At 37.1% G+C, this 20,385-nt stretch overlaps 1 protein-coding gene across 5 annotated transcripts in view; it reads left to right on the top strand.

Annotated features, from left to right (window-relative positions):
- The window catches only part of Lim3 (Lim3 homeobox protein), an 81,073-nt gene extending 60,694 nt beyond the window's left edge, over positions 1-20,379 (top strand). For 4 of the 5 annotated variants that reach the window (XM_074085720.1, XM_074085719.1, XM_074085723.1 and 1 more), the window contains 4 exons: positions 15,371-15,528; positions 16,472-16,657; positions 19,627-19,774; positions 19,934-20,379. In XM_074085720.1, coding sequence (XP_073941821.1) covers positions 15,371-15,528; positions 16,472-16,657; positions 19,627-19,774; positions 19,934-19,946 — 505 coding nt within the window. In that variant the 3' untranslated portion in view covers positions 19,947-20,379. Of the gene's footprint in view, positions 1-2,850; positions 2,973-6,469; positions 6,645-7,749; positions 7,953-8,468; positions 8,656-15,370; positions 15,529-16,471; positions 16,658-19,626; positions 19,775-19,933 lie in introns of those variants that run through there. The other variant, XM_074085721.1, reaches the window with a different exon arrangement.
- Positions 20,380-20,385: the final 6 nt, after the last annotated feature.

The following is a 20,385-nucleotide window of genomic DNA, read 5'->3' as shown; positions in this document are numbered from 1 at the left end:
CATTTAAGAAAAAATGGCAAGAGTGCTTGGCTAGTTCATAATTCGGTTCCTTTTTGAAAAATATGAGGTTCAAATTATTTAAAATCAAAAATACGTTATATTTATATAATTTTAAAAAAATTCACTACCTACCTTAGTCAAAGCTTGTCTACTATTGGCTCTGCTAGCTGTAGAACTCGCAAAGTGGTTGAAATATAATATTTTTAATGATTTAACGCCCATGGCTCGGCCATTTTTTTAAAAAAAACGCCAAAAAACTGAAAAAAAACAATGGTATAAAATATCTTACCTGCTCACAAAAATTCACGAGAACCGATTGAGAAATTCAGCCTGTAGAGGCTGTACAGGAAAAAACAGCGCTGGATAGAAATACGAAACCATTTTTGCCAAAGCTCGAACAGGGACGCTTCGCTCGCGTGTCGCGCTCGATCCAGATCCATCAATAGGTACACTACTGACGAACGTGTTAGGTAAACGTATCATTTAGCAGACATATCTTAGTGTCTTTCATATATCATAACATTATAAGATAAGAAAGACGAGTCAATGACGTCAGGGAGAGCTACGGTCTATGAAAGAGCTTACTGAAGGGGAACCTGCATATATAAAATTAGTGAAAATTCATCGACCTGTGTATCCTATCTTAACCTAAATACAATACCTACGCATATATGATTTTTGATCAATAAATCAAAAGTCTAAGCCTAAGGTTTGCCAAAGAGCAATAGTGCACAGCATATTTTAGGTGTAAAAAGAATAGATTGAATCCAGAACTGGCACTTGAGGTATTCCATCTTAGGCCTCTAGGTGGCAACGCATCTGCAATACCCGGTGTTGCAGTTGTCTATGGGCGGTGGTGATCTCTTACCATCAGGAGACCCACTTGCTCGTTTGCCATCCAGTCGAATAAAAAAAAAAAAAAGAACAGGTGCAGGCGCAGGTGGTAAGACCTTGTGCAAGGTCCGCCCGGATTTCTACCACCATCTTGCTCGCTAATCCTCTATGAAATAGCAGTGCTTGCACTGTTGTGTTTCGGCGTGAAAGTAAGGCAGCCGGTGAAATTACTGGCACTTGAGGTATTCCATCTTAGGCCTCTAGGTTGGCAACGCATCTGCAATCCCCCTGGTGTTGCAGGTGTCTATGGGCGGTGGTAATCTCTTACCATCAGAAGACCCACTTGCTCGTTTTCCATCAAGCCGAATAAAAAAAAGAACATAATGCTGCGCTCGAAAATACTGATAGTCATAGCCGACGTTACGGAAAAAATCGGTAACTAAAAAAGGGATGCGTCTGTAGCATGTATCCACAGAGGTGGACTTATACAGCTACTTGGAGATGTCAGAGAGAAACCAGCGACGACGAGGCAGACAAAAAAAACCTAAGGGGCTGGTTTGAAATCCGAATAATGTGGTGGCAAAAGTATTTTTTTCTACTCATACTGCCACATTTTGGAACAGAGAAATATTCACCCTTAATAAGTACCTAATACGAATATCATAGGACATAACCGTAAATTTTATATCAAGTAAGGTAATCAATTCAAAAGCGGTTAATGAGAGGATTTAACAAAAAGCAAAAGCTACGAAGTGCTACGAATCCGCTACGAAATGGAATCGACTTTTAATAGACAAGATATTAATAAATTATTGTCTTTGGAAATAATTACGTAATAGGACATAGTAGATACACATTTTAAATACATTTTTTTATTATTTGCAAGAGACCGACGTTGAAAAAACTAAAACTTTTTAAAACTATATCATTTAAAAAAATATACTTATGGATTCTTCATTTTATAAATACTATTTTTGTTTACGGTATGCTAGGTCATCGTATTTACACACACATACCAAATTTCAAGTTGGTTAGATGTGCGAATGAAACTCGCGAACCGAGGTTTGTGTAAAAATTTATGCGTATCTGTGAATATCCAGTGTCAGCGGAGCCCCTCTCCTTAGCAAAATGTACACATTGTGGGGTCAATTTAGATGGTCATTGACATAGACAGACCTAAAAAAATAAGATTTTTAGACTTGTCTTATTGGTTTTGCTATAAGAGCTTTTAACCAAATTTTAAGTTAATAGGATAACCGGAAGTACCTATCCTATAGGTTTTTCGGTCACGGCAATTCGTATGGAAACGCCTTTTTAATAATTGTATCTTTTGATTAGGTACCTACGTTGTCTTAGGAGTTGATTTTTTACTTGTTCGAGGGGTAGCAGACGTATTTGATATTAAATTCAGCTTGATACCTCTACGCGTTCCAGAGATAAACGGATATACAAACAGACGGACAGTAAAGTGATCCTATAAGGTATCCGTTTTTTCTTGTTTTGAGGTCTTTAAAGATCAACTTCCAAGTTTTAGACATATTTTTCACTTGGCAAAGACGCAACAATTTCAGATAGTAAAGTGGTCATCCAATTTTTTAAGGTTAACTAAAAATATTATTTGTTGCCAAAAATTCTGGACTAAAATGACAAATTAAAAGCTCGATGCAGGAGCCGCATTTGGTAGGTTTTAATAGTTATTAAAAAATGTCACCCCGCTGCTTATTGTAGGTAATAAAACAGTTTTGAGGATCTCTATATGTTCCTACGCTGATAAATGCAATATTTAAATAAATGCAGCATTGCGGCGAACACCTGGCTGCGAAGCATTAAAGCGATGCAAGCGTTTAATATCTTGTATGGAAATGCGCGAAAATTCTTGCAATCGATCGATGGGTGGGCCCGCGTCTGGATTGGGCGATGGGCGTGGTGCTTGTTATCGTGGAAAACGCGGCGACCAATCGCGTGCCAGCAGCGATAAGAGGGTTGGGGTTGTGGACCCTCAGTGTACCGATCGCGGTGAGTCGGGACGGCCGTGAGTATGCTGGGGACCATGATGTACCCTGGCGCGGAGGAGGCCGAGATCGAAGACATGCGCGTGCCACCGATCCAGCTCGAGCACCTGCCCGAAGTGTTCCTGTGTACGTACCAACGGCGCCGGCGCCGCGCTTGTGTTTTGTTTAGTTTACGCGTCGTGCCAGTGTCAATCTTTGAGTTGATCTTAATCGGATTTTGCTTAGGGAGCAATGATGAGCGAAGCGGGCATATTTCCCAACGAATAGTGCCCAGACCAGAAGCGCCCGTTTTCAAATTTAGCGACAAGTGTTCCTCATGTTATTCGAAGTTTAACAGTGTTTAAAATGTGGTGTATTAGTACTAACTCGCAAAAACTACTAAATAGATGCAGTTAGGGATCTTTGACTAGGTATTTATTTAATAATTATCTATGATGAATCTAGGGAATATGATAAATATAGGAGGAGACAGTGATTACTGATCACTTGTGTAATTGTCTTCAAAGTACTTATCAAGTCTGTTTTTAAAAGCATTCACTGAAGGTGCACTCACAGTCCACAGTCCAGATCTTTAAAAGTGTTAAAAAACATAATCCGGGTATTAAGTCGGGTAAAAAGATGCAGTACGCAGCTTTGCCCACTTCTTCTATTTCACCGCCCTAAATTACAGTTAGGGTCCCTCGAAATTGGATAGCAATGAAAGTTTAAGTAAAGATACGTAAATTAAATACTTAAACTAAAAGAATTTCCTTGCTCACCCGCGACCTTACGATAGCTAAGCTTATGCAAAATATGTGTGTTCATGCAGTTCCTCCACTTCCACACTGTAAGAACATACACAAATCACACAAACCCATCTATCACCACCACCACACTACACTGACGCGTTTCGAACTCAACCAGAGCTCATCTTCAGAGTGATACAACCGGACACCATGCTACTAGTTGTTAGCTAACAAGTTAACAACTGGTAGCATGGTGTACGGTTAGTTCATTGATACGGACCTCCGTAAAGTAACGCCTGATTCAATAAATTACGTAAACACTTGTTGATTAAGTGTATTTCTGACTTCACTTGTTAAACAATCTCTCTCTTGCCTACTGGGCACTGGCTTCCCCTCAAATGCTTAGGCTTAGGCTGCAGTTCTCACGCAGGCCCTGTGCGGATTAGGAACATTACACACACCATTGACTGCCTAACAGGTGTGTAATGCTTTTGTCACGATGTTCTTCTTTACTGAAAAGCTCATGGTAAATTTCAAATAAAATTACGCATATAAATACCGAAAAATTTAGGTGCGAGCCCAGGCTCGAAGCCACGACCCTCTGCTTGAGAGGCCTTAGGTCAAACCGCTAGGCTAAAACGGCTTTTTTGCTACACTACGCTACACCTCAAGCCGTCTCATTATGAGAGTCAATCTGTGTTATGAGGACGTAAATATAATAAAAACTACAGACCGGATGATCTATATTAGTACCTAGTGGTGGCTCACATTATGAAAGACTAAAAAATAATTTTGAAAATCTATAATAATTTAAGCTGAGGATAAATTAATCGTGCAAAATTTCAAAATAAGTGTATAAATATCACAAAAAAACATAAATATTGTAGAATGGATAATACTTAAGTCATTCCTTAGCAGCTTAGCAAGTTCACTTTGCATTAAGTACTAAAATACAAATATTTTTATTTTTGTTTAGCCTGGTAATGGTGTGTTACGTAGGTACACTTAAGTAGGAATGTACCTTTGTCAGGATAGAAAAGAACAGTAAAATAGGTAAGCTTAAACAATCAAACAAATCATTAAACTTTTTGAAAACCAAGGAGTTAAACAATGAAAATCACTTACTGTGTACAATTTTGAAGGTCAATCAAACAATCCCATGCGATCTCATTTATAGTTCAGTTCAGTACAGGAAAATTTATGAATTCTTATTACCTAATTACAATTTCAATATGCACTAGGACTCTAGGAGTACTTTCATAGTTTTGTCACATTTGTCGTAGGTAAGTACCTACAATCAAAATTAAGTAGGTACTCATATAATCGACGCTAAGTGTACTATGTAAGGTAGGTAGATATTCATATAGGTAGCTTATACACGTACTGATGAGTAATTGTCTATGTTTACATACAAAATTATAAACTGTAACTGTAGGTAAATGAGAGATACAATACTGGTATACAATTGTGCTCAATAGAGCCATTACCAAACCAATTGTAGATATAAATGATACCTTGAAAAGAAGTTCATTGTTAAAACTGTACAAATTGTTGAATTAAGCTTTTTATAAAAAAAAAACAACTTATATTCTGCTGCAAAATGGACTTAGTTTGAAGTGCATTTTCCACCAGAATATTAGTTGTTTTTAGTAAGTATTAATTGCTTCAATAGATATCCCATCTGTTTACAGGAAAATTGCACTAAACGTAAATAAGTAAGTAATACAGAGAATTCTGGACCTCCTTCGTTTTTAAAGATGGTGAAAAAAGTGTACGTGATTTTATTATCCGAGTGCGATATACGGCAAGAAAATTTTAAATAGATGTAGTAAATAAGTACTAAACATTAAGCAGCCCCTTTGCCACCGGAAGCATTAAGTATCAGATATGTGAGTAGATAACAACTGATGAATTCTTGCCCTTTCGTCATCTGGACTGTCCTATGTCGGACCATAGCACTACAAAAAGCATTAGAAGTACCATATATGCGTTTTACTAGCAAAAACACAGTTTACTGTGTCGATTTGACCTAGTTACAGTGTCAATCCGGGCCACCACGCCTATCTAATTTCTCAGTAATTTGAGAGTGTACGTATTCATATCTGTAAACTTTATCACAGTTGTGAAGAAAAATGTTATCAACGCACGATATTTACATCAACAATTCGATTGTCTCTGTTGTAAATATTACTATGTAGGTATATATCGTATTTTAATGATATAAGCCTATGATTAAGTTTCTTCGTAAATTTCACAAAATTATGTAAGACTTGGAGGCTAATGTGAGAATCAACTTACTACCACTGCTGCTTGATAAATTAACCTATAATTATCATTTTATTGAGATTATTAGGTAACTAATTGCCTGCCTAATCGAAACTTGGTAACTTATTTTATTTTAGTGACAAAGATTCGTACAGTTGTGGACCACTGTTTCTTTTTAAATATGAATCAAGAGGCTCTTCTTTTTGCCATTGACTTTACCTTTTAAGACACATGAACTAACAGTGATTTTTTGCAAAGCAAACTTAATTGATAATAACTATTAATCCATATCAATGAATATGAAACAAAAACTTGCGGATAATCCATAGAAATAATTAATATTGATCTGTTCTACGTTCCAAAAGTACTCACGTAGCGCTTCTAGAAACAATCAAGTAGTTGTAGAACTTAGCGCGTATAATAAACGTTCTCAAAATAATAAAAAAACCGGTTCAAGAATAACTTAACCTGGCAAATAAATTCACGTTACTATTATTTTGTGAGAGTCTGCATGACATTCGTCAAGCACCTCAATTTGATCTCCAGTCATATAATTCCCTATTCTTTACTATATGCTCCCATTTGAGCATAGTTTTTTGGCTTAAAAATTTCATAGAAGTTTTGTTGTTTCAGCCAGCATCCCCAAATGCGGAGGTTGCCACGAGATGATAGTGGACCGGTACGTGCTCAAGGTATCGGACCGTACGTGGCACGCCGGCTGCCTGCGTTGCGTCGAATGCCGCGCTATGCTCTCCGGGAAATGTTTCGCGAGAAACAACCAGCTCTATTGCACTGACGACTTCTTTAAGTAAGTTTTTATAATAATGGCAATTTTAATGCAGCGGAAACCACGACCAAACTATCTCATTCCGAGAGACTTGTGTCCTGTAGTTGAACGTTATATAGGCCGAGATGAGATTAGGTAGGTATAAATACAAGGTATCCTAAAAAAATGTTTTTCGTCGTATTCTGTTTCGGCCTCATCTGCGTTTTCATATCAGGGGTCGGTTTTATGTATCTACCTAAAAGAAAAAGATTTGAGTTGGAGTGACCCTTTTAACGCCACATATTCCATTACATAGTAATAGAGATATTGACAACCTAAAGAATAGCGAAACAATCATTGTAATCTGTTGTTAGAGCAAATTTTACTGATTTATTCTGTGTGGTTTGAACATGGTATCCTTGCTTGCATTTAATCCGAGACTTAATGTGTCGTGCAAGATTCATTTTATTACCTTCTTACTTTTCATTTGTGAATAAAAAACAATTTAATAAAATTCGGTAGGAATGTCAGCTAATTCAATGGCTAAGCACTGGAATTCCATTCATCGGGCTTCCCGGAGCAGGATTTTTAAGATTATGAAGTAATATCGTATAATAAAAGACTATTAATAATCATGTGTTCTAACATTAGTTGTAAGACTTTATTAGCTAACCTATACTTCGTTTTTTTAGCATTAGAAAAAAGGTAAACAATCTTGAAGAGTCTTTTTACTGAAAAACGTTTTTAATAAAACAGTAACTATTACATATGATACCAAAATAATATAAGTGTGATGTAAATGGTCATCCTTGTTAATTGTTACATATTTGCTGTGACTTTTTTTTCAAAATTGTTTTCAATAAAAATACATGTCAAGATCGCTTACATTCATTCTAATGCTAAAAAATAAGTATAACCTTTGTCTCTGTCTGAAATGAATAAATTGAATTTAAACGTACTTTTACCGACGGTTTTTGTTGTACAAAGACCAGGCGCGTATAACCGGGCTAACAATTTTGCTTACCTATATCACATTGTTCAACATAATCCAGTCCAAGATAGTTTATACGCTTCGCCAACTACCGTAACCCTGAACATAACATCTTTCATTTTGATAATGTTGTTGTTTTTCCGGCTGTTGTCCTAGGCGGTTTGGTACCAAGTGCGCGGGCTGCGGGCAAGGCATCCCCCCCACGCAGGTGGTCCGGAGAGCGCAGTCGCACGTCTACCACATGCGGTGCTTCGCTTGCGCCGCGTGCGCACGGACGCTTAATACTGGCGACGAGTTTTACCTCATGGAAGACGGCAAGCTTGTCTGCAAGCCGGATTATGAAGCGGCAAGAGCCAAAGGTTAGTAAGTACCAGCTTTTATTGTTTTTGTAATTAAGAGTGTCATAGATTTGGCCACTTGTTGGAAGAAAGTAAAATTTGATTTAGTGATAAGCTTTGTTTTAGGAGTGTCAAAATGTATCGAGCTGTTATTTTTAATCTAGGTGAAACAATAAAATCTTGTAACAATAGAACTACCTAAATCTTAAAGTAGTTCTTAATGCATTTTAAACATTTAATTGGATTTAAATTCTGCAAAAAAAAAATAAAAAAAAAATTAGACACGGAAGTAATAATTACGTAAATTAACGCCTACAAAAATACAAGTAGGGTTATCGACGGCAATGAGACATTAAAAAACTGTTTTTTAATTTATTGTTATATAAGTAAAGTCGTGGATTTTGGTGTAGGTAGTTTCTTTTTGACAGAATCTTTACTAATAATAATAATAAATCGTTACATATTCTCAAGAAAAAAAAAACTAATTCTGTGCAATGTACCTAAATATCATCTTTATTAAATGGTTAACTGTTTTAGGTGGTGAAGGATCTATAGACGGCGACGCGGCGAGCAAGCGGCCGCGGACGACGATAACAGCCAAACAGTTGGAGACCCTCAAGAGTGCATACAGCAGTAGCCCCAAACCCGCCCGTCATGTCCGGGAACAGTTGGCCCAGGACACTGGACTGGATATGCGCGTCGTGCAAGTTTGGTTCCAGAACAGGTACGAATCCTATTTGTATGCTTATCAAGCCCAGAGTCCGTATTGTCTAACGCGCTGACTTTTCCAATCGCATTTACCATCTTATTATATCCTGTCTTATCCCAGTATTTTAGACAATAAAGAATCTGGGATGTCCCAATTTTTGACAACGTATAATAAATCGAAAACCGTTTGGAGAAATAGGCTTTTTATAGCGTTTTCAAAAATATGATAAACTGAATTAAATAAATAAAATTTAAGTAATGTAATGACCTTCATTTGACCCCTGCTGTGTCCCGTCACAAAGGCCCGTTATAAAGCAGGTCTACACTCTAAAGCAAATTGACAGTTTGAAATGTTGCTGTTCTGCAAAGAGTGACAAAGATAGATCTTTAATCACATGATGTGCACCCGGCTTTAAACGTATACGAGTATTTCCAATGTATTTTTACAAATTATATTATTAAATTATATACGACGTTACAAGTAAATATAAAAGAATTTAAATATCAGATTTTAATAAAAAATATCTATTTACTATGACACCATTAAACAAACATAGGAATAATCGAAGCTAAAAGAAGATAAATAAATAAAACTATTTGTCATGGTTCATTTAGGACCCTAAACCGTGCTTGTATTACTGTCACATTGTAATGCCACAGATTATGTTATGTACGCCTGATTTTTTCTAGGCAATGGAACGTGGCTGTCTCACTGCGACGTCATCCAGCATATTTTATAAAAAAATATAAAAAAATAATACTCGTTTAAATTCTAAATCGATGAAAATGGTAAAATATCTTATTCTTTCCAAAAATAAAATAAAAACTACAGGTTATTTTTTAATGGTGCATCCCAATTCTCAAAGCCTTTGAAGCGCTTGTCTATCCTATAGTAGAGCTGGGTTATTATTTCGAGAGGTTCAATTGTGTTTAGACTCAAATATAAAAATAGCTCTCTGTTTGACAATAACATTCGGCTATTTTTATGTTCTTGATGGCTTGTTTGAGATAGCTAAAATGGATGCTAAAATGGGTGGATGCTCCAAAATGGCGGAGTTCTGTGGTCACAAACATAAAAAAACTAACCTCTTCCTTTCCTTTAGTCGGTTAAAAATTGTTACAGCCTAAAGATGAATATTGCCCATTGCTACTAGTTATAACACCCCTCTTTTTGCGTCGGGGGTTAAAAATACTACTGAGCAAGCCAAGTCGAGCGCTGGGGAAAACTGCCGTACCTACCATCCTTTTATGGAAATATTTTGTCATTTTTTCATGCCTGGCTCTATTCTATTCTATCAAGTGCAAAATTCGAACTTCGTATCTTGCTGTTCCTTTGACGCTTTAAAAGCTACAATGGTTATAACGACCTACTTTTCTTTTTACAATGCATTAAGCGAGGAAAAAAATTTACATCAATTTGCCATACTACATAACGATCATTGGAAGATTAGAACAACAGCTGCCGTACCTACATTTTCCACACTTATATTGGCCCTTATCTATGGAAAATAAATCCGTGTTAGTCATTATATGTATCCTAATGCCTAAAAGGCTCTTTGGATGTCCATAATTCTAATCAAATCATAAGATCGAGTACTATCAATTCAAGTGCTTAGCACTGTTCCGTTCACTGTATGTACTTCGTGAAGGACGTTATCAGATATAAATATCATTGGACCTTAAATTAATTATTAGATATCGTAAAGCTATAACGAGTCGCAACTTTGGACTCTGTTAGCATGGTAATTAATCTGTACGCACATCGTTTTCTTAAAAGCCTAGGACTTAAACAATAGTTTTACACTTTAAACTTTAGCAAAGTTAACCATACAATTTTATGTCCAACACTAATTTTCTATCAAAGCGAAATTTAAAAATTATTTATATTACTATATTACCTAAGCCTAAACTCGTAGCGTATGTCAAGTACGTCCCAACTTGTCTGCTACTTAATGGTAACCGACAGCACTCGAACTAGGTTAACTTTTTAACAAAACAATTGAACCAACTCCAAAAAATATCCAAGCGAAAATAACTAATAAATAAATAAATAATAAATATCATGGGACACTTGACACCAATTAACCTAGTCCCAAACTAAGCAAAGCTTGTACCTACTATGGACACTAGGCAACGGTTAAACATACTTATATGGATATATACATACTTAAATACATATTAAACATCCAAGATCCAATAACAAACATTCGTATTATTCATACAAATATCTGCCCCGGCCGGGATTCGAACCCGGGACCTTAAGCTTCGTAGTCAGGTTCTCTAACCACTCGGCCATCCGGTCGTCTAAAATGTATACATTTATTCAAAAAGTGTTTCATGTAGAGGTACCTTGTATAGCGTCGAGGCACCACAATAGAGAAATCTCTCTCTAGGCGGATGTTATGCAGAAATAAATTATACTAAGTACCTAGTATACCTAACTGGTGTGTGCCTTTCTGTGTGTGCTTTCTACTGATCTGTGGGGCTACTACGAAATTCGAAAATCAAAGTTCGTATCGTACACCTACTTTCACGCGTTTCTGTGAAATAAGAATGGACAGACAGATTGTTCAATAGACAGACGGACAACAAAGTTCCGTTTTTGCCAACTGATGTACCGAACCCAAAAAAATATGTGCATATAGTCAAATACATAACCTCCGCCTTTTTTTCAAGTCATTTAAAGAAACTTAGTAAAGCGCTTCTTGCATATTTGAACTGATATGGAACTTATATTTGAATACGGAACGTCGATTTGTAGTTCTTGAAGAATTATTACGTGAGCATAGCATGATACTTAACTGGTTTGACAAAAAGTCCACATAGGTTCGTGCTTTTACGTGCTGTTCTCGAACATACTTAAAGTGGAAATACGATATGCTTTTGTTTTAGTTAAGGCTTGACGGCGGATTTGATACGCGTCGCGGACCGAAAAAATCTGCAATTCAACCGTAATAAATTAATAAACCATGGCGTTTGCATGTCCGTAAATTCCGTAATCAATTTTCCATATCTGCACAGTTAAACCAGGCAAGCGAGTTAACACAAATGATTTTGAAATGGTCAGTGACTTAACGAGACGTAAAAGTTTTATGAGCACAGTGAGCTGGATTTTAGATCCTAGACCGTGGAATTTTCATTATAAAACTTTACTTGCACGTTTAAAAGCCTTATCTCTGTACTTGCGTTCTCTTCATTTTTACCAGTTTTCAATTATGAATTAAAATTCCCATTCTTTTCGCCAACCCTTTGAAGTGCATGTTCCTGTTAATGCGTCCGACAAGAATTTGTATCTTGGGGACTGGTATACTGCTGTCTCTGTTAAGCGGCATTCACATTTATCTGTTGTTTTGTGTTGTGATGCTCTCTGTCTCTCTCACTCTCTTTAGCTTTGATCCGACTAAACACGGGCCGTCACAACACACTGCATCAGATACACGCAACCATATAAAATGTACCTATATGAAACCGATACCGTTTTGATGCGTCACGACATAACACGACAGATAAATGTATTGTGTTCTGGTGTAAAATTACTGGCACAAAAGGCATTTCGTCTTAGGTAACTACATTTTTTTTTATTCACTGGATGGCAAATGAGCAAGTGGGTCTCCTGATGGTAAGAGATCACCACCGCCCATAAACATCTGCAACACCAGGGGTATTGCAGATGCGTTGCCAACCTAGAGGCCTAAGATGGGACAACTCAGGTGCCAGTAATTTAACCGGCTGTCTTACTCTCGACGCCGAAACACAAAAGTGCAAGCACTGCTGCTTCATGGCAGGATTAGCGAGCAAGATGGTGGTAGCAATCCGAGCGGACCTTGCACAAGGTCCTATCACCTGCAAAACATTCTTTCTTTCTTGATTTCTCGGCCTTCTTTGTATAAAAAATGTTCTGGATGTAGGTTCAGTCAAACAAACTGAATCATGTTGTTGTTTCTTTAAAAAAATATGGCTCTGTTCATCGGAGGACAATTTTGCCCGTGTCTAGTAGTTTTTGCCGTTGTACGGTAAAAAAATTCTAGAAAACGAAATATGAGAGGTAATGGTGGATCCTGAATCATGTTTCAAGGTGGAATCTTTGTTCTAATTACTTATGTCATGCTGACATCCCAATATCCCATACTTTTGTCAAGGAAATCATATTGAGATTGGTTATTAAAACGTTCCACCTTGGTACATGAATCAGTTTGTTCAACTGCAAACATCCAGAACAACCGTCTGTTTTAAAAGACAGACGTGTCCAGCCTATTTGACACTTGAGCTTTATGTGACGAGAATTGGAGCAAGTTTTTTTGTTTCGCGAAGAATAGATATTATATAGGCCGGAGGCCGTATTGCCTAACACAGAGGCGCTCGTAATTGCAGTCACCGTCTCTTTCTACTTCCACTCTACCGTGTGACAGAAAGAAGTGGAGAAAACGATTTTGATTCCGAGTGCGTTACGCAATAAGGCATCGGATTTCAGCTCATTGGGATATCTAGTGCTTATTGTTCAGATTCTTGAGCTTCTGTGTTATCAACAGTATAAGTAACAATAGGCAGAGCAGAACTTTATTTTTTTTATTCTAATAAAAAGCAAATAAACAAACAGCTAATATAAATAAATAGCGGCCGGCTGTGCGCTGCGTACTCGTATTTTGCGTGTTTTATAGCGCGACGGGGCGCAGCTTTCAACAAAGAGCCTGATTAATTAAAGTGCCTCCGCCCAGTCCGCCGGGGCCGGCGCGCCGGATTATCGGAATCCCGAACCCCTAACATACCCACTTTACATAAACTGAGCACTCAAAGCATTGCTAGCCGAGTGTTACCGCTCATACCTATCACGACGAACCAGAATAATAAAAAAGTGACATCTTAACAACACGAATAGTGATTATACTGAAATTAAAGTTTAATGATCCGATCAATTTAATGAATACTTGGAATATCTCGACTGAAAAATCGAAGTTTAAATTTTTGCAAGGATCTATCTTAATTGTCGATAATAGCTTTAATAAGTCGTGCTATTGTATGCAAAAATTCTAGGTGTTGTTCTTGGGTTTTTTTTTTATAATAGCCGGTCCATGGATTACACTAACAAGTAATCAGTGTATGAAATGATTGATGATTTGTGATAAGCAATGTTAAGGCGAGGCCGAGGGCAGGGTGCGTCCATCGTCACGGATGGATGAATATGCTTTACCATCCCATGCTCTATACATGAATGACATAGCTAGCACAAAATGCAACTTCGTACAAATATGTATATACCTACCTCTACCTCACACAGTATGCTAGGTCAGCGCATTGTATTGTAAGGCCAAAGTAAATTTGCATTCAGTCAGAGTAGCTACAAGTGGGGATAATAAAAGGAATTTTCTTAATTTTTTTTAACAAAAAAAATATATGGAGTATATAATACAGTAATTAAACATTGAACAGATAATACTGGATATTGCCAAAGTTTCAAATATTCACTACATATTAATAAAATTATTAAATAATAATAGTGAATAATATATAAGTATTACGGATAAAGCACTCCAAGGCTGTGAATTCAATAAGGTGGACCGGAAATATGCAGAGTTCTCAAATTAAGCCGGTTATAACATTTCACTCCGCTCCCCTTGTTACGCGATAATCATTATTATAAACAATTATGGTGACATGATCGAGATCGACCACCACGGGATCACATCTTATGCGACGAAAAAACTAAAAAAAAAACCGGTCAAGCCCGAAAGGTGCCATAGCATTATATCATAATATAGCATATTTATAATATGTGCTATGTATATATATGTATATACACACACAATAGCATAATATACAACATTAGACATTAGCAAAAACGGCAAAAAATCATGTTTGTTGTATGAGAGCCCCCCTTAAATATTTTTTTATTCTGTTTTTAGTATTTGTTGTTATAGCAGCGGCAACAGGAGAAATACATCATCTGGAAAATTTCAATTGTCTAGTTATCAGATACAGCCTGGCGACAGACAGACAGACGGGCGGTGGAGTCTTAGTAATAGGATCCCGTTTTTACCTTTTGGGTACGGAACCTAAAGCGGAATTACACTTTGTTGGTCGCCTAATGCGGTCGCTGAACTTGTTTCAAACTACTTCGGCGAACGACCGTCGCCTTTACATTAGTCTGTCCGTCTACTGCGGCGGCCATATTAAGGCGGTGGCAGCTGTCGCTCGCCGAATGCGGCCGACTACCGTGTACACGTGTACCGTTTACACTTTTACGGTCGCCACATGCAGCATGCGGCGAAAAACAAAGTGTAATTTCCGCTTTAAAAAGAATACTAATCTCACTGATTACGGCTAAACGCCAGCCCATAATAAACCGAGTTGGTAAGGGTTGGTCCTGCTCATTTGTCCAGAATCGCCTGTAACGTTGTTTGTAATGGTTTGAAACATATCGGACTTTATATACAGTACTTGGGCGACCGAGCTTTGCTCGGGCTAAAACGCGGTAACAAGTGTTTTCCCAGAGATAAGACCAAGCTATATCGATTTTTCATTCTCGAAAACCCATTTAGTATGCAGACACTAAATTACATCGAAATCGTTGGAGCTGTTTCCGAGATCCTCAAAATATATACAAGAATTTCTCATTTAAAGGTATTAGATAGATAGACTAGATTATATACATGTATACATATAACGTCTTCAATCGCTTAAGTACTTATAGCTACCTACCTACACCTTCTTACTTAATAAAAATGTTTTTTTAGACGAGCGAAAGAAAAGAGGCTAAAGAAAGACGCCGGAAGGACGAGATGGTCGCAATACTTCAGGTCGATGAAAGGCGGAGGGAGCGGGTCGCCGCGCCACGAGCGGTTGCTGGACAAAGACGAACTCAAGATCGATTTGGATTCCTTCAGCCACCACGGTAAATACAGCAGTTTTATTTGTAATTTTACACTAACCGATTCACAGGATGCACAAATGTGTTTTATGACGAATGCCTCGGTTTTATTGATTTGTTTACACGTGTAACTGGGTCGCCAACATTTTCATATCCCAGTTAAATATTGTTATGGCATTACCAAACGACCGTCACTTATTTTATTAAATCAACCAATCAAAACGAATTGAATTTAATAACAAGCGGCACACATATCCAATCACATTTATTTATACTATGTTTATTTTTCGATTATTGATACAGTCGCTAATTTCTTCAGCTGATATTTTCTGAAATACCTCTTGAATATAGATCCAAACCAGTTAATGTACTGTAATAAAGAATGTGTACCATATTATCTAACTTTACCTTTCGACCATAATATTGGTGTTGTTACTTCACATTTCCGCGTTATCACAACCATCATATACCGTACTATTAAATATACGTATAGGTACCTTGTAGGAAGCAGAACCTCGAAAGTTGATAAATGGTACAATTTTTAACAAGCTTTTAAGTATTTGACTTGCAATGTTAGCTCGTTTCTTAAGATCAAATCTTGCAGGTCGAATTTTACCCACTTCAAGCGGTAAGATTAACTTCAAAGATACGGATTAGTTTGACTGACAATTCAAGTAAAACTTACTTTATTTTGCATTAAGCTATATTATTAAATAACAGTTCAGAGTGGTAATGCTGCCAGTGTTTTGGGGTCAATGCCTGTGGCAGAAATTCTGAACGAGGTTTTTACTTTATAATTTTAGTTTAGTTTATATACTTATAGTGTTAGGTTTTTTTATTGTTTTTTATACTTATTAGTCAAGTAAATATTTATTTTAGGAGATTTTTTTTTAATATCGAGAGCTAAAATGATATTTCCACAGCAGAAACTTCAACTTACCTCTGTAATATTCTTCTATATCCTCAGAGCTGAGTAACGACAGCTACAGCACAGTAGCGCTGGGCGGCGACGAGGGCTCTCCGGTCGGCGGCGGCGGCGCGGGCGCAACCGGCGGCGCGCGCTACGCCGCCACGCCGCCCTATCTGCGCGCCCACTCACCCCCCCACCCCCATTATCACTACCCTCCTGATCACCTAGTTTACACTAATATCGGTGAGTGTTTGATGACAACCCACAAAATTAATAAGTACACAAGTGGGCAGCAGAAGGTGGATGAGCGGTTACGGTGTTCAAAATGATCTACTTGTATACACGACTTTACTGCCAAAGTAATAAGACAGTGTTTAGATCATTTTGAGCAGCCCGGCTGCTCATGTACTCCTGATGCTGAAATTCGAACTAGTCTCATCAGGGCATCTGGCTATAGAAGTAGTGGGAATAGACTGTTTCAAATAACTCGAGCCTTTTTAAATTTTGTCAAAATGCTCTTGCATGTAGAGCCAGCAGCAGCAACAATAATATGAGAAAAAAATCTGTTAAACGAAATTCTATAAAAATGTTGCCTGTGAAACAACGTACAACCAGTACATGAGCAGCCGTGCTGCTCAAAATGATCGAAGTAAACACTCTTTTATTACTTTGGCAGTAAAGTCGTGTGTAGATCATTCACACAACAAAACAAACAGTCTATTCCCACTACTTCTATAGTCAGATGCCCTGATGAGACTAGTTCGAATTTCAGCATCAGAAGTACATGACATGAGCAAGGTTGTACATTGTTTCGCAGACAATATTTTTATAGAATTTCGTTTAACAATTTTTTTTCTCATATTATTGTTTCATAGAATAATCAATACATGGAACACTTACTTTGAAGAAATTGGTATCATTGATTTTTGTTACAAATAAAATTCATTATTTAGATATTCATATCAAAGAATAACAAATCAAATATTCTTTATTCTTATATTTTTTAGTTCATATAAAACTTATTACCAAGAAAAACATTTCATGTGGTGGTAGTTTCTAAATGTTTCAATTCATTACTGCGACAAAGTGCATACCCTCCTATAACGGTAGCGATTCGCTTTTTGGTGTGGTCACCAAAAAGCGAACCTAACCTAACCTACTTTTCTGGTAGCGATTCGCTGTCTGGTGGGGTCACAGTTCTAATCTAACCAACTTTTTGGTAGCGATTCGTTGGAAATAAATGCATATAAAACTGAAATCTGCATAATTCAAAATACCACAAATGGGACTTATCACGCTATTATTACACAAGTAATATTTACCTCGACTGCATAATTATTATCAAAGGACACTTGCAACACAACAAAATAAAATCACTTTAATACTTTTATTATTTCATAATTTCGTTGCACAATTTTTTTAAATTATATTATGGACAACATAACGTAAAACGTATCATTCAAGTAAATAGTAATTGAAACAATAATATTCGATGTAAAAATACAACGACTAAATATTATATGAAACATTTTCTGCGAAACAAAATTCTGTAAAATGTCTGTCTGTGAAAGAAGGGAACACCGTCTATTCCCACTACTTCTATAGTCAGATGCCCTGATCAAACTAGTTCGAATTTTATTCGCAACATTTACAAAACAGAATTCATACAATTTTAAGTCGATGAAACTTGGTGTTTTATGAATACCTAATCGAAGAAGTTTAATCAAAATAAAATTAACTTTGATTCAAGGTTATGGTAACAAAAACTACAAATAGTTCCATCAATGGAACTGATTAACAGATCTAGTGGAAATAAATTATTTCAAATTACTCAGTCCTTTTTTGATTGCACGCGACTATTTTATGTAGATTTAAGTACTTAATTTGACGCTTATCATTTTTGCAATACTAATTATTGGCATTTTGCATGCCAATAACTAGCGATCACTCCACGAATAAGAGCGTGGCTCTTGTGTCCTAGAAGAATTTGAAATGAAAATCACCAGCAACTGGTGGGTCTTGGCGTTTGGTTTATTGTGACATTATGCTATGAAAAAGGTTGTACTCGTAAGACCTGTTACTTACATATTATTTGAATATCGAAAATTACTACGGTTAAAATGTCGATGTACAAAATATCAAAAATTAAAATATCGGTTGTATCACAATGTATAAAGTTATTATATACCTATGGTTAAAATGTCCTAGATTGAAATGTCGATTAATTAAAATATCGATTGAGTAAAAATGTCGATAACCACTATATCTAAGTTATAAATAAATGTCAACATATTTGAATGTTGAAAATTAAAATATCGCACATACAAATCTGCTTTATTTATTGCTCCTTTCTCTTAATAATTTAACATTTATTTTACTAGTCATTCAATAGCCGGCCGCTGCTGCGGCTCGCTTGCTTCGCTCTCTCGGCTTGTGCGTTGTTGTGGGCACAGTTCTAACCTAACCAAACCAAATATTTTTGGTAATTCATCATTTTACCGAAATGTCTATATGTACAATAGGTTAGGTCAGGTTAGTATTGCGCAAGGCGCGAAGCACCTAAAATGAACGGAATAGGAGCTCCGTCGATCTTGTCACGTGATAGTTCACACATAGGATATTCGATCCGATACTTTGTATTTCGATATTTATATCTTTCGATGCCACTTTTGTAGATAATTAGATTTTAGATATATTGGACGTAGGTTATCTTACCATTTGACATTTAAACTTTCGTTTTTTTATTTTTAGATATTTCGATACAGTCGAAATATTATTTTTCGATGTTTGAACATCGACTTTTTAGCCGTAGGTATTTTAATTTTTTGATATTCAAATATGTAACCTGTAAGACGGTATTCTAAATAGTTAAGAGATATACAATACAGCAGTGGCGTGAATATTTTCGTTAGGCAACACGAAGTGAGAAATGCGTGTTTTAGGTGGGAATAATATCTTCGGATGCAACTCCTTGAAATTAGTGTAGGTACTTATTTCAAGTAAAAAAATTAGGCAACCCGGTGGGAATCAAGTTGTTACGACGCCACGCCACTTCAATACAGCCAGAATGTAAATGTCGCTCGGCACTTGTCGGTTTTCATCGTTTTCCTGAAGATTCAAATAAGAAAGAAAAAATAAATCGATATTTTGTTTCGAGTTCCGAACGACACTAGCAAACCAATTCAGTGTACTAACAGTGCATTTGATTTTAGGCCAAGCAATGAGCGGCACTGGTTTGGGCGCGGGCGCAGGTGGGGCGTCCGACTTGAGCAGCTCCTCGTCGCCGGCTGCGGGGGGGTACCCTGACTTCCCCCCATCCCCTGACTCCTGGCTCGGAGAGCCGCACCATTACTCCCCAAGGTATGTTTCAGTGTAAATTTGTAATACTTACACAAATCAGGATAACAAATGTAAGAAGAGTATGCATGAAATATTAACATTCGAAATTGAATTAACAAATCAGTAAAGACAACATACTTTTAGGAGTGGCTCCTTTATCACGACTGATTTTGTTTTCAGGGGTTTCCCCTAGCGGCGGCCGCCGCCGGCGCACGCGCAGCCCGCGCCCCCGCCGCTCCCCGCGCTCTACCCCCCGCACGCCCTCGCTCAGCCACTCGAGCTAGTGGTGAAGCGTGAACTGTGATCGCTATCTCTCGTGACGACTTCAATGATGTCGTTCAAGATGTACGAAGAAAAGTTACGAGACTTAGCAGTCGATGAATTCGTTTCTATGAAAGTGACAATGCGCGATTCGAAACATCAATTAATTAGGTAATTATTATAGATTTTGTAAATAAAGTACTTAAAATATACCTTGGGGAGCAAGAATGCAAAGAAAACGCCAGGATACCTTTTCACATTTTGTCACACGTTTTGGTTTGTGTGCTGTGGTGTGAATAGTGAATACACAGGTAAAGATAAATACCCTGAACTCAAGCACAAAATGAGGATTTTTAAACGCCTTAATACTA

Source organism: Choristoneura fumiferana, chromosome 3 (genome assembly GCF_025370935.1).
Source record: "Choristoneura fumiferana chromosome 3, NRCan_CFum_1, whole genome shotgun sequence".
Classification (NCBI taxonomy): Eukaryota; Metazoa; Arthropoda; class Insecta; order Lepidoptera; family Tortricidae; genus Choristoneura; species Choristoneura fumiferana.
Note: the sequence above shows the minus strand (reverse complement) of the source record. Positions and strands in the feature narration are given on the sequence as shown.